Source organism: Gadus morhua, chromosome 17 (assembly GCF_902167405.1).
Source record: "Gadus morhua chromosome 17, gadMor3.0, whole genome shotgun sequence".
Classification (NCBI taxonomy): Eukaryota; Metazoa; Chordata; class Actinopteri; order Gadiformes; family Gadidae; genus Gadus; species Gadus morhua.
The window spans coordinates 2,029,648-2,042,715 of NC_044064.1; the positions used below are offsets into that span (position 1 = coordinate 2,029,648).

General features: G+C 49.3%; 1 protein-coding gene across 1 annotated transcript in view; it reads right to left on the reverse strand.

Moving 5' to 3' along the window:
• LOC115529572 (phospholipid-transporting ATPase ABCA1) overlaps window positions 1-13,068 on the reverse strand; it is a 156,781-nt gene that overhangs the window by 99,825 nt on the left and 43,888 nt on the right. The window contains exons 16-22 of the mRNA XM_030338370.1: window positions 12,092-12,313; window positions 8,653-8,857; window positions 7,684-7,803; window positions 5,980-6,151; window positions 5,306-5,437; window positions 3,062-3,201; window positions 1,999-2,136 (exon numbers count right to left, since the gene is read on the reverse strand). Of these exons, the coding sequence (XP_030194230.1) occupies window positions 1,999-2,136; window positions 3,062-3,201; window positions 5,306-5,437; window positions 5,980-6,151; window positions 7,684-7,803; window positions 8,653-8,857; window positions 12,092-12,313 (1,129 nt within the window). The remainder of the gene's footprint in view (window positions 1-1,998; window positions 2,137-3,061; window positions 3,202-5,305; window positions 5,438-5,979; window positions 6,152-7,683; window positions 7,804-8,652; window positions 8,858-12,091; window positions 12,314-13,068) is intronic.

Genomic DNA, 13,068 nt, shown 5'->3' on the forward strand with positions numbered 1-13,068 from the left:
ATTTCGTCTTGATGAGCGCGAATGTTTTTTGAAACCTGCCTGGCAACGGACAATCACGTCGATCGATGTCGCAATGTTTCGACGCGGATTACGCAGGAGGTAAATTTTCGCCCCCGGTACAATTTTGGTGTGACAGCGGGAGTGGCTCAGGAGGTAGAGCGGGTTGACCTGTAACCGAAGGTTGCTAGATCGATCCCCGGCTCCTCTTAGCCTGAGCAAAACACCTGACCCTCACTGTTCCCGACGAGCTGGCTGTCGCCTTGCATGGTTGACATCGCCAGCGGGTGTGAATGTGCGTATGAATGGGTGAATGTTAGGCAGTATTGTAAAGCACTTTGGGTGGCCACTGGTATGAAACGCGCTGTACAAATGCAGTGCATTTACCAGGCGTTCAGTATCGCACCTAGCCTCCAGAGGCAGTCTCTCTCGTCTAATCCAAACGCTGTTGGTGTTTGGCTCTCCTTTTAACCCTTCTTAGTTTCACGCCGACAGCATGAATAAAATTGATACCCTCTCGGAAAGCCTTGTATTTAAACTTTGAGATATCATGCTTCATTTCCATAAGAAACATTTAAAATGTCCCTGCCAAAGGAGTGGCCTGAGGCCGAGTGACTGAATGCCGCCCGACGCTGTATCTGATGAGGTTAAGCACCTTGAGGAGTAATCGCTTAAATGTTTTAAAGAGAAAGCTAGTCTGTGACCAGCCTGAAGCCGTTTTATCTGTAAGCTTTGCTATCAAGTGTCGGCTGATGCTACCGTGACTGGGCCATTGTAACAGACTTGATTGATGCAGACTGATTGAATAACGTGAATCCCCCAATTGATTCAACAAGATTGTCATTGATTGTATTTACATTCACGGCCTGCCAATATAAAGGTAAATATAGGAATTTCTGTCACAGGTCTTACGTGCCTTGTTCCATTTGTTTCCAATTTTCCAATCATTACAAGTTAAACTTTGAGATGTCCGATGTGACATCGTTGAGAATCGCATTCAATAGACAGACACGATAGTAACAGATAAAAAGAATGAGCCGTTAGTTAGAAAATAAAAAGCGATCAAACTCACCAGACTACAAAACGACCAAAGTTTTAATCTCCTCCTCCTCTTTTCAATTCCCACGAGCACACCTCCATGAAACCGGGCCTCATAATCCCCCCTCAAAAATGTATCATCTATTTGATTTGGTTCAAAGCTAAAATAAATGGCATGGCGTTGACGGCAGGCCCATATGAAAGGCCTTTGAGGCGGCCTAGTGTGTGGGTGTCCTCATTACAAAAGACGAATCTTCCCATCGCCGTGGAAAGCCCTGATTAGAGAGAGCGCCGGGGTAATGACAACGGGAGGGCGGAAAGCTGCTCAATGCACATTAAACATTTAGACATCTGCTGGGTGACTGTGTTATTAGAACGTCAAGAGACTTGTTTACAGCCACATCGGCAGAACAAAGTGAAAGAGGGCCCAAAAGTTACGATGAAAACACGACTCAAAGAACCGACGATTAATGAGACGTTCGCTTTTTACGAACTTTTCACCCCTGTTTTTCTTTCCTTTCTCTCTTTGTCGATTGATTTTGCGGCTTGCTTATAACGAAAGTTTGTCGATTTTCATCATCGTTAAACAGCTGTTTAACGACCGGTAGATCGGAGGATGACACTGTCGGCAAAACTAATTTAAGATAAGATATTTCAAATGTATTCAAATATCAGATAGGTAATGAAGGTCTATTGAAACCTTTGAATACGAATATTTTATAAAGCTTGTATTTTATCAAAGAGAGCTTAAAACCCAAATCATAACTTCAACATAATGCTCGGTAATTAGTTATAATTAAAAGCGATCCTCCGATCCCATCAGCTCTGTGCAAAGTCCCGATCATCGTCAAGCTGCCGTTAAACACCGGGAGATCAGAGGACAACGAGGCCCCCTCCAGGCAGAGCGTCCTCCCCCCCCCCCTCCAGTGACTCAACCTCCCCCCCCCCCCCCGGCGACTCTACCTTGCTTGTACTTGAGCAGCAGCTCCCAGATCCCCCGGCGGGCGTAGGGGTCCACCCCCGCTGTCGGCTCATCCAAGATCACTATTTTGGACCCCCCGACGAAGGCGATGGCCACCGACAGCTTCCTCTGCATCCCTCCTGGGGAGGGACAGGGGGGGGGGGGGGGGGGGGGGAATAGAGGTGTTACCGGGATGCGTCTGGGGTTTTCGTCGTGTCCGATGGAGACCGATGGCACGGAATAGTCTTGCAAAACATCCCGTTTTTTTCGGTGAGCGACGGAGGGATGGATGGTTGGATACATGGACGGACTGATGAAGAACTGGGAACACAGTCACACGGACAGATGGAAAACACACACGGGCCGACGCATTCAAACGCACACACAGACACGCACAAACACACACACACACACACACGGAAAGACGGAACACACAGACAGACTGAACGGATACGGATTAAACGTCTGTATTAAGGTAATCAATGACCTATGCACCTCTGCATGGACACAGTGCTGACGTCGGGGCCTATTAATACCTCCAGTCCCGCTCTCACCTGCAGGCGGCAGCGGTCAGCCCCGCGCTGGGACCACTGCTGATCAGAATGCAACCGGCGCCGCGCTAATATGGCGGAAATGTCAGCGCGGATTAACCTTGGGCGTCATATTTCAGTGCCCCCCCCCCCTCCATAAGCAACCCGTGACGGAGGATGATTCATCAGGCAGGAAGAGGCCCACGCTAAAGGCCCCCACGGACAGTGAATTACGTCCTCCTGACATTCCGATACAGCGTGCGGTTCGAGCACACACACACACACACACACACACACACACAAACATGCAAGCACACAAACAAGCAGGCAGGTGAATTTATCACGTCTGTTTCATATTGAATACAATTTAATATCTCCCGTGTGATATTGGGGCAATATGCTTGCAACAGTCACGCGTGTGTGTGTGTGTGTGTGTGTGTGTGTGTGTGTGTGTGTGTGTGTGTGTGTGCGTATGCGTGTGTGTGTGTGTGTGTGTGTGTGTGTGTGTGTGTGTGTGTGTGTGTGCGCGTCACACCTGACAGGTTCTTGGACAGGTCCTTTCGTTTGTGTGGAAGGCCCACGTCGGCGATCATCTGGTCCATCTCCGCGGCAACCTCGGCCCGGCTCAGTCCCTTCAGACGGGCGTAGAAGTAGACATGCTCCTCCACCGTCAGGCTGAGAGAGAGAGAGGGGGGAGAGAGAGAGAGAGCCAGAGAGAGGGAGAGGGAGAGAGGGAGAGAGAGAGAGAAAGACAGAGAGCCAGACAGACAGAGAGAAAGAGAGAGAGCCTTCGTCAGCCCTAAAGCCTCTCGCGGCCTGAACACCACCAGGACCACTGGTCATGCCGTGGGCAAAATGCCAGACCTCCATGACCACATCCTTTTTTCTTAATTCATTTAAACTAGAGCTGTCAAGCGATTAAAATATTTAATCGTGATTAATCGCATTAATGTCATAGTTAACTCTAATTAATCGCGATTAATCGCAAATTCTTTTTCTATGCTAAATATCCCTTGATTTTTTTGGCCCATAATTCTTCTCATTTTAATTCTCTTAACATGGTGAAGTGCATCGGCTTGCCTTGTGCAAATGATTTTTATTGATAACAACATTGGCATATACACTGAGCAAAACAGGACGATACAAAAAAGAGCCTATAGTGCAATTAAACGACTGCTTTGAACAAATGTCATTTGAACATAGCAGTCAGGCTACTGCTTCTTTGTTTTGAGCCAAAGAAAAAAAAAAAAAAAAAAATTTTTTTTTTTTTTTTTTATAAAATAATTGCGTTAATCGCGCGATAAAAAATTTAACGCCGTTAAATTTGGTTTGCGTTAACGCCGTTAATAACGCGTTTAAACATATCTCTCCCCCCTTCCCCCTCAAGAATTCATTCAAATGTCCCTCCCCAGGAAATAACCTGGCAATCCGACGTTCCAAACTGTCACGATGAACGCAGGAGAATATAAATGGGGGAGGGGGTCGGTACTGGATGTGCATTTGAACTTTAAAAGAGTGGAAATGGTTTTCACTTGAATTAGCCTCCTCCCATTCAGGCCGGAAATGTCTCCATGTGTGCATGAATATTTCAGCCCCCCCCCCATCCCCATCCCGAGCCCCCCCACCCCCCATCCCGAGCCCCCCCACCACTTAATGCAGACGAGGGCGCTCTGTACCGGGATAAATATTAATGAGCGTAATCCGCCGAAGGTGCCCCGGCCCCGTTATTACGAGGGACGAAGCGCGTCGGGGTGGAGGTAATCAGCGCGTCGGACGTGGAAGGAGAGGAGGAAAAAGCGGGAGAAAAAAACACAAAAAAATAAAAAGAGAGCCGGAGGGCACGGTGAACACGGACCGGTGGCGACCATCGCTGCGCCGGCGCACGTTTGGGAAATGCCAGCTGATTACCTGAACAGATGCCGTCCTCAGCCCCCTTTTTTCTCGGATTTCCTCCTTTGTGGGTGGAGAACACGAGGCCGGATTGATTGGAGATTGGGGATTGATTGGGCGACCAATCAAGAGCTGGCGTGGCACTAACGAGGAGATCGGGGGGCCGTGGTCTCTCCGCCCGCCGTGGCCCTAACGAGGTGATGGGGAGGGCGTGGTCTCTTCGTCCGTCGTGGCCCTAACGAGGTGATGGGGAGGGTGTGGTCTCTCCGCCCGTCGTGGCCCTAACGAGGTGATGGGGAGGGCGTGGTCTCTCCGTCCGTCGTGGCCCTAACGAGGTGATGGGGAGGGTGTTGTCTCTCTGCCGGTGTGTCTGTCTTTATGTGTTATGATTGGGCTCTTCATGTTTATTTCGGGGCCCTTTATATGCAGGGGGGGACGGATCCCCCTTGAAGTGCGACGGCTTTTAACAACACTCCAGGCCCGGCGGAGGCCAGATGTGGCTCTGAGGCAGGCTCCCCGAACACCCCCACGACACTCCAGATGAATATTCATCGGAAACTGGTTCTGCAGCACGACGACGCAGAGTCTAAGCTGTGTTTGTTGTGTCGCATTTTGACCGCCAATTTTCTGGGGGGTTTGTTTTAATAGCGCAACGAAAATATATATTTTTAATGATTTGTTTCTTGTATGCTTTATGATGGAGTGAGCTAAAGAGGGAGGTATGGGAGACAGAGGGGTGGACATGCAGCAAATGACCACGGGCAGGTTCCAAACACGCGTCGCTGCGTTCGGGACTGAGCCTGTACGGGACGCCCTGAACACCAGATATTAATGTGGGAATTTCTCCCACCGATGATGAATAAATGATGTGTAAGCGTGGAGGGCTCACTCGTTGAACAGGACGTTGTGTTGCGGGCACATGCCCAGGTGCTTGCGGATGGCGTCCATGTCTGTGTGGATGTCCAGCCCGTGGATGAGGGCGGTGCCTGAGGTGGGCGGGAACAGCCCGGTCAGGATGGACCTATAGGGGGCGGGAGTATAGAACAGGAAGTCACGTAAAAGATCGCCAATATGCTTTGTGGTTGACGAAGACTCCAGTCGCAGCAAATAATCATTACAAATATATTGTTAACTAGTTACACAAAGATTAGCATTCAGAGTATAACGTGTCAACGAGTACAGGTCAACAAGTACGTTTAATGTTAAGAAATATTAACTTGAATATAGTCTTCAAGTATTGCATGCAGGGTTTTTATTTAGTCCTTTCAATAATCGTGTTATATAAAACCCATCCCAGTAAAAGACTGAGCGGTGCTTTGGATAACCAAACGACCATGAAATACTGGTTGTTCAGCGCTTACGACGCATTATTCAGACCCATTTTTTAATGAAACAGATGGTTATTTTTCAGCCGTTTCAGTGTCCGAATCGAGTACTCAGTAAAAAAATATGATTAAAGTGAGGCGGGCCAAAAAATAGAGAACGACAAACGACCAATGGCAGATCACACAACAAACACTCAAACAGAGGGCCGGTGAGTAAAGCGAAACCCGCGCTACTTGCATGGTGGTGGTCTTCCCCGCTCCGTTGTGACCCAGGAACGACGTGATTTGGTTCTCGTAGAAGTCCACGCTGAGGCCGTCCACCGCCAGCTTCTTCCCCGTCTTGTAGATCTTCACAAGGTTCTGAATGGAGACCCCCGCCTTCATGTCGGGCGGTGGCTTCTCAAGGTAACCTTTAGAGAACAAGGGGGCAATGTGAGGAAATGCACTCTTTCATTCGCGGAACATTCTCTGCTTGCCAAAGTCAGTGGTTCTCAGACTTTTTCTACTATTGTACCCCCTCTAATATATTTTTTTGTTGAGTACCCACTTCACCTCATCACAAATGATGTTTGTGCGTACTATTGGGCAGTGTAAACATCATCATTGAAAGGGTGCAAATACTCTGCCTTTAAATAACATCTTCATTAAATACTTTAACTTTTTCAAGGACACATACGATACGAGTTCCCTCCCTTATACTGATGGATGTTTTGATTGCTGTCTCCGAAATCCTAGACCGGCCTAATGAAAGAGTTGGAGGTTACATTGCGTAGGAAACATTTTTCATTAAACCGATCGTGTCGTTATACTCGCAAATATAATTGAAATAATCCTTGTCGTAATCACTGATCATAAATTCTTTATTTTACCTGCACATTCTTTAATTCATAAAACTGACAGTCGGTTTACAGTTTTCCCATCCCTTTTTCGTTTGTCCTCGGCTTATAAACATAAAGTATAAGTGGGCCGTATTAAACCGTATACCATATTTGAAAAAAGAAAAGCAAATACCCAACAGCATATTTGTTATTAGCAGGAATAAATGTTGCGGAAGCATAAAGTGACATTAAAACTGTCACTACCCACATTGTTAACAATACGACCACCCAATCCTGGGAGTAACCAGCCCTCCCCAGCCAGCCGTCCCCGTGTTCATTAGAGACTCTCCCGGAGACACCTCGCTCCCATCGGCCTCACCTCGCCTGTTATCAGCCCTGCTCAGCCAATGAGGTGTTAGCGTCGGTTTGCAGCAACGCCGCCGCCACCGCCTGACATATTAACGCTACCGCTAACTAATTAGGAGCTCTGTTTTTCCCCCGCTTTGACAAACGATGACCCGTGGAGAATTCAGCGATAAAAACACACGTTTCTCACGGTATATTCTCAGTTCGTGGGTCCAAAGCGTTCTTTTCGAAAGCATTCAACTGCCAGTCAAACAAGACCACCATTGGCAGTTGGCCAGGAGTTATATTTTTGGACCGTGATTCGGCGGTTGGTCGTTTCATCAGCCAGCAGACGACAAACAACAATACCTCCTGTCCACCAACGCAAACCCGGTGCTGGGCTGGTGCTGGTTCAGTGTTGGTTCTACACGCCAACTCCCCAAGAACCAGCTTGATCTTCCACAGACTTAGAGTAGAAAGAGAGTAGAGCCACGCCAATGCATCAGAGCCTACGACGCCGTTGTCTTAGCAACACGACGGCAGGACGTTAAGATGTACGCGTTAGAATTACGCTAACCCAGTGCTAGATGTCACTGGTTCTTGTTTCTGGACCAGCTGGTGCTGAGTCAGAACCTTTTGTCCGGCCCGAAGACAGGATTATTAATGTGTCAAAGCCACAAACCGGTTCGAGATCGGCACTGGCTCCGAACCAGCCCTGAAACGTTGGTGGAACAGGGTTAAAGTCACAACGAGAGCACGGCGGTGAGGCGGGTCGGTACCGTTTTGGACCCCCGGGTTCTTGAGCGTGTCCGGGTGGACGGTGCTCGCCGCGGCGGTGGTCCCGCACCAATAAGACCTGGTGACCAGGAAGTACCACGGCTTGGGGATCCCGTACTGGCCTGCGATTTGAGGGGTACACACACACACACACACACACACACACACACACACACACACACACACACACACACACACACACACACACACACACACACACACACACACACACACACACACACGGTTTAATCAGAACAACAATCATGATGATGATAATAACGAGGGGGACGTGGGGCCCCTTGCTCCGGGGGCCCGGCCTGGTGGAGAGGTCCTCCGATGATTGGATTAATTATCGTCGGACTGGAATACGATATTAAGGACCCGACTCTGCTGGGATCGCGGACTGCGTGGTACTTATTAACGTCGGCCTCCGATCCCGTCGAACCGACAACATCATCACGCTTGATTATATCAAATTTAAATAATGAAATAATGATCATACGTTAAATGTCATTGCATAAAGAAAACAAAGTCTTCCACTGCTACTTCTCATACTCTGCGCTCAAAAAATGACGATAACTTATTTTAACTAGGTTGTGCAGCACTAGAGTTCACTTATACCCTGTATGACCTCTTACCCCATGCTGGGGGGAGTGTAGTATCTTATCCTAGCAATCCTCTTATAAACGGGGAATGGGTTAACCTAGCAATTGTCAGTCCTTGGCACTTGTTTCTAAGAACATCCTTACTGTACCGACAGCGGTATATTGTTTCTCCTTCTTCTGACAAATGTACTTATTGTAAGTCGCTTTGCTTAAAAGCGTCTGCTAAAAACCCTTGGATATAAACGTAAACGTCAAAAACCTTCTTTTAGTATCTTCTCCAATTTCGTTCACATCCTTTGATGGTTCACCGTCCCGTCGCTCTGTTGGACGACGGCGTGTCCAACAGAAGCGTGCGAGGGCCGTTACCTGGGAAGACGTTCTCGATGTAGCAGGTGAGCGTCCAGTACAGCAGCGCGTCCAGCAGCATCATGAGGATGGAGACCAGGAAGCTGTAGCGCGTCCCCTCTTCCGGACTCTGTGCTATGTTGGACCACTGGATGCCCAGGCCCTGCTCCTCGTACTTGGAGAGGTTCTCGCAGCCGTAGCCGAAGGCCACGCAAGACAGCAGGCTCTGGGGAGGGGGAGCAGAGGCGACAGTTGGTCGGATTTGACGTCTCGGGGGACGAGAAACGTTTGGCGTCTGGAGCCCTCTCGTCGCCTCTCACGTGTCGGGGGTGGGGGGGGGGGGGTTAGCGGCCGCTGTCGATCATGTTGGCCAGAGATGCCGAGGTTCATGTGTAGGAGGAATTGTGTAGGCGCATACTGTAAGGGTTATCTGAACTGCGAGCGGAGGAGAGCCCAGTACAGGAAAAGAGACGCTGGCCACGAAGGGCTTTTTGTTTGAGGGTTGAGGATTCTCTCTCTGCGGGAAGACAGAACTTCCCTCTCTCTTTACCTCGCTCGCTCTCTCTCTCTACCTCCCTCGCTAGGTCTCTCTGGAGGGCACAGACCGGGATGCAATTCATGTGATGCAAACAAAGATCAGTGGGCTGTTTCGTACAGTAGGAAATGGCAGACGATTCCTCTCTCTCTCCCCCCCCCCCCCCCCATCCTCGACGCAACAGCATCTGCCGCCAACCTATCGCTCTCCACTGCATGCTGCTTGCCAGCTGTTTCATCACCCCTCATTTGCTCACAGCGTTTTAACTCCGGCAGATGCCACAGTCATTTACAGGAGCCGGCGAGAGTTAGAGGTATGTGCTACGGTGCAATGCGGGGCCAGGGGGGGGGTACCTGTGGGCATAGAGTGCGGGCCGTCTGGGTCAACAGTCACCGTGGGGTTAGCGGTTAGCTGTGGGCTGTGATGCAATGATAGGGCCATGTGATAATCCACTAGCTTACTATGCTTTGCTAGGCCGCAGCATTGAGAGTTGATAGCGTTATGTGCTGCGATGAAATGGTGGCAAACCCTAATGGTTTCCATTGTTGGCTTGTAAGTTAGCTTGGTTTGCATTGCTAGGGCATGAGTATGCTTAGGGCTAACCGCTAGTATTATGCAGCCCGAAGCAATGATAGGATCGCCATGAAGCTCTCTGATATACATGGCGGATCAAGAGCCTTATGTACGATGACGCTATGCCGATGATGCCGGCATATAGCCCTAGCTAGTTTAACCTCGCTCAGGCCAGGCATCCATGACCCTTTTAGTGGCCCCAAAGTAAAGGCATGTCAAAGTCTTCTCCTGCCAGCGGCGTAAGTATTCTCCCACTGCTGCCAGCGGGCGCCAGTGTGTGAATCATTCCTGACCCCTTTGTCGAAGGGTCCCGGCCAAAACATTGGGAGGTAACGCTCTGACCTCGACCAAACACTCCGTCCAGACTCCCTGACGACATGTGTCACGGGGGCAATTTGAAGCTCGCTCCCCTCTGAGGTGAAGGCTCTCGCTGTGTCTGAGCTCAGGAGAAACTTGTTTTAAGTTTGGAGCAGACTCCCAGGAGAGCAAAAGTAAAGGGAAATGGACTATACGTTTGGTATGACATCGATTTGATAGCGTAAATTGTGCTAACTGTGGGCTATAGGCAGTGTATTGGTAGCCTACTATGTTCTTTATTCACGGGGCAACACTTATATGAATTACCAACTGGCGATGGTTTGGTTCAGTTATCCCCAACTTTTCTCCTTTTCTTTTTATAAATGTGAGTTTTCACGGCTTAATTATCAAAGACAGTGCGGCGGGACGGGAGAGATCTATGTGCCTTCGCAGCTCCCAGATCCATCTGAGCTGTGTGCTTTCCCTCTGCCCAAATTAAGCGTAGCGATGAGTCTGAAAGCGCCGCTTGGTCAGGGAAACATTGTTCATGCTAATTAGAGGGCTAGCCCATCAATCTGGAGAGAGAGCGAGAGAATATGTAGTGCAGCCGAGAGAGGAAGCCGAGGCAGTAGGGAGTTTGTGGAGGAAGTGTTGAGAGAAACATTAAGAGAAACCGCAGTTGTTCACACAGGTTTTTAAAAGTGGGATAGAGACAGAAAGTGAGACAGAGGGGGAGGGGGGGAAAGACAGAGAGAGAGGGGTGGGGGACGGAGAGTAAGGGGGGGGGGCAAAGAGAGAGAGAGAGAGGACGGGGGACAGAGAGAGAGAGAGAGAGGACAGAAAGAGAGGACAGAGGGAGAGAGAGAGAGAGAGAGAGAGAGGGAGAGCGAGAAAGAGAGAGAGGGATGGATGCTGATTTGAAATAGCCAAGCAGAAGACAAATACATCCATCATTACCCCACGGATAGAAGCAATTTAATCATTCCTGCTGGAACCACGAGGCTGTAGAGGCAAGGGGCCTCAGCCTGGAGTTATGCTTTCAGTTTGAGAGGTGGAATGATCAGGACAGATGAAGCAGGAAGGCAAAAACACTATGATTGAAGAGGTGAGGGGTGGTGGAGGTGGGGTGGGGCTGGAACACCAGCGGACAAGCACTGATGACCGGAGTAACGCACGGGAAGCCGGGAGCGGGGGGGTGGTCAATGTTAAGATTTGCAAAACAGGAAAAAAAGACCGGCATTCTGGTGGTCTCCAGCTGGGAAGATGAGGCTACATGCATGGCAATGAAGATTAAAGATTTCCTGTTCCTCTGTCGGCGGGAAAAGGACAGCCGGGGACGACAAATGATGCAGGCCCCCCTGGAAAGGTCACTTAGAAAGGGTACGGTGAGAGTTGAGCAATGGTGCACTATTTATCTCTTCTTTTTCCCCGGCCCACCATCCGATCCCTTTGTTAACAGGAAAGGAGGATGGATAGGACACAAACTTTCTTCAGGGCTCTTTCTTGTATGTTTTCTCTATTTCCAAAAAGGAAATTGTGTATTTTCCCCCCTTGTTCGCTCCCACTAACTCCACAGTAATTTACTGGAGATTATTTGTACAACGGGTCTAATGCTGAATTGGATTGCAATTAATTCACTTTGTTTAAGTTCAAGCGATACATTTAATGAGCTAAGTTGTGATGGTTGATTTCAATGACCGAGAAAGAGGGAGATATTATATGGTTCCACAGTAGACAGGAAAAATTAAGTTTGTATAATCGATCAAATGAGCTGATTATCATCCGGACTAAAACACACCAGCTGTAGCGATTCATTGCTAGAGCTGCCGGGTTTAGTCCGGCTTGCGCTTAAAAATAGTACTCAGTACGGCATTGTGTACCACCTTATCCAAGCTACCTAGCAATTGTCAGTGCTTTGGACTTGTTTCTATGAACACCCTCACTGTACCGACAGCGAATGTTGTTTCTCTTTCTTCTGACAAATGTTCTTATCGTAATTCGCTTTGGACAAAAGTGTCTGCCAAACGCCCCGAATCCCACCGTAAAGGCACTCACCACGGCCACCTTGGCGCCGAAGCGCATGCTGTCCTTCCACGCGTAGCACAGCACGTAGGGCAGGTAGAGCACAAAGTAGACGAGGCCGGCGCACGCCGCCGCCAGGTTGGCCTTGGAGAAGAAGACGCTGATCAGGAAGCACTGTGTGACCGTGGCCGTGCAGAACGCCAGCAGGAACACGAACACCAGCGTCGGGTCGCTGTAGTACAGCACGCTGCCGTACTGCGATAGGGAGCATGGGGGGGTTACACACACCAAACACGGGGCACAGGAACCAACACAACACGAGACGCAGGGTTGGATTTTTTTAAACAGGCGGGGGGCCGACGGGAGAGGAACGGAAGGGAGAAGGATGGAGGAAGAGGTGGAGGATCGGTTTGATTAGCGAGTGATTCGGTTGGAAGGTGTGGTGTTTCGAGAGTGTGTGCTCTGGGTTTTTTCGGGCGAAGGAAACAACGCTTTACATTTTGGAGGGCTGGGAGGGGCAATGGGTTGGATGAACCAGTATGAACCGGTGGTTAGACTTTTATTTATGTTTTGGTTGGTTGTTCTGCAAGGATTTGACACTCGTAGTTGTCCTGTAGTTGTGGATGATTCTATACGACTGAATGCTTGGTCTCTAATTCAAAGTCTATTTTGTAAACTTTAGTCGTTTAGGAGACACTTTTATCCAAAGCAGCATTGACCTTTGGATCCGAACGTCAACAGGTATGCTGCGGACATTGGGGATCGAACCCAGTGCATTCCCTCTGGAATACAACCCCCTATATCCATTGCACCATCCTACTTGCTACAGTCACCTCTATTCTAACTCATTCTTGATCAGAACCCCTGCAAACCACGTCTTAGCACCATCGTCGACCCCTCCACAACAAAAGCGTTGCGTCGTCCAAAACCACAGACACCGACGGGATCACCTTCAGGAGGACGGCGAGCAAGGCGGCGCTAACAGCTAGCGGCAGCATGCTGGAGAAGGC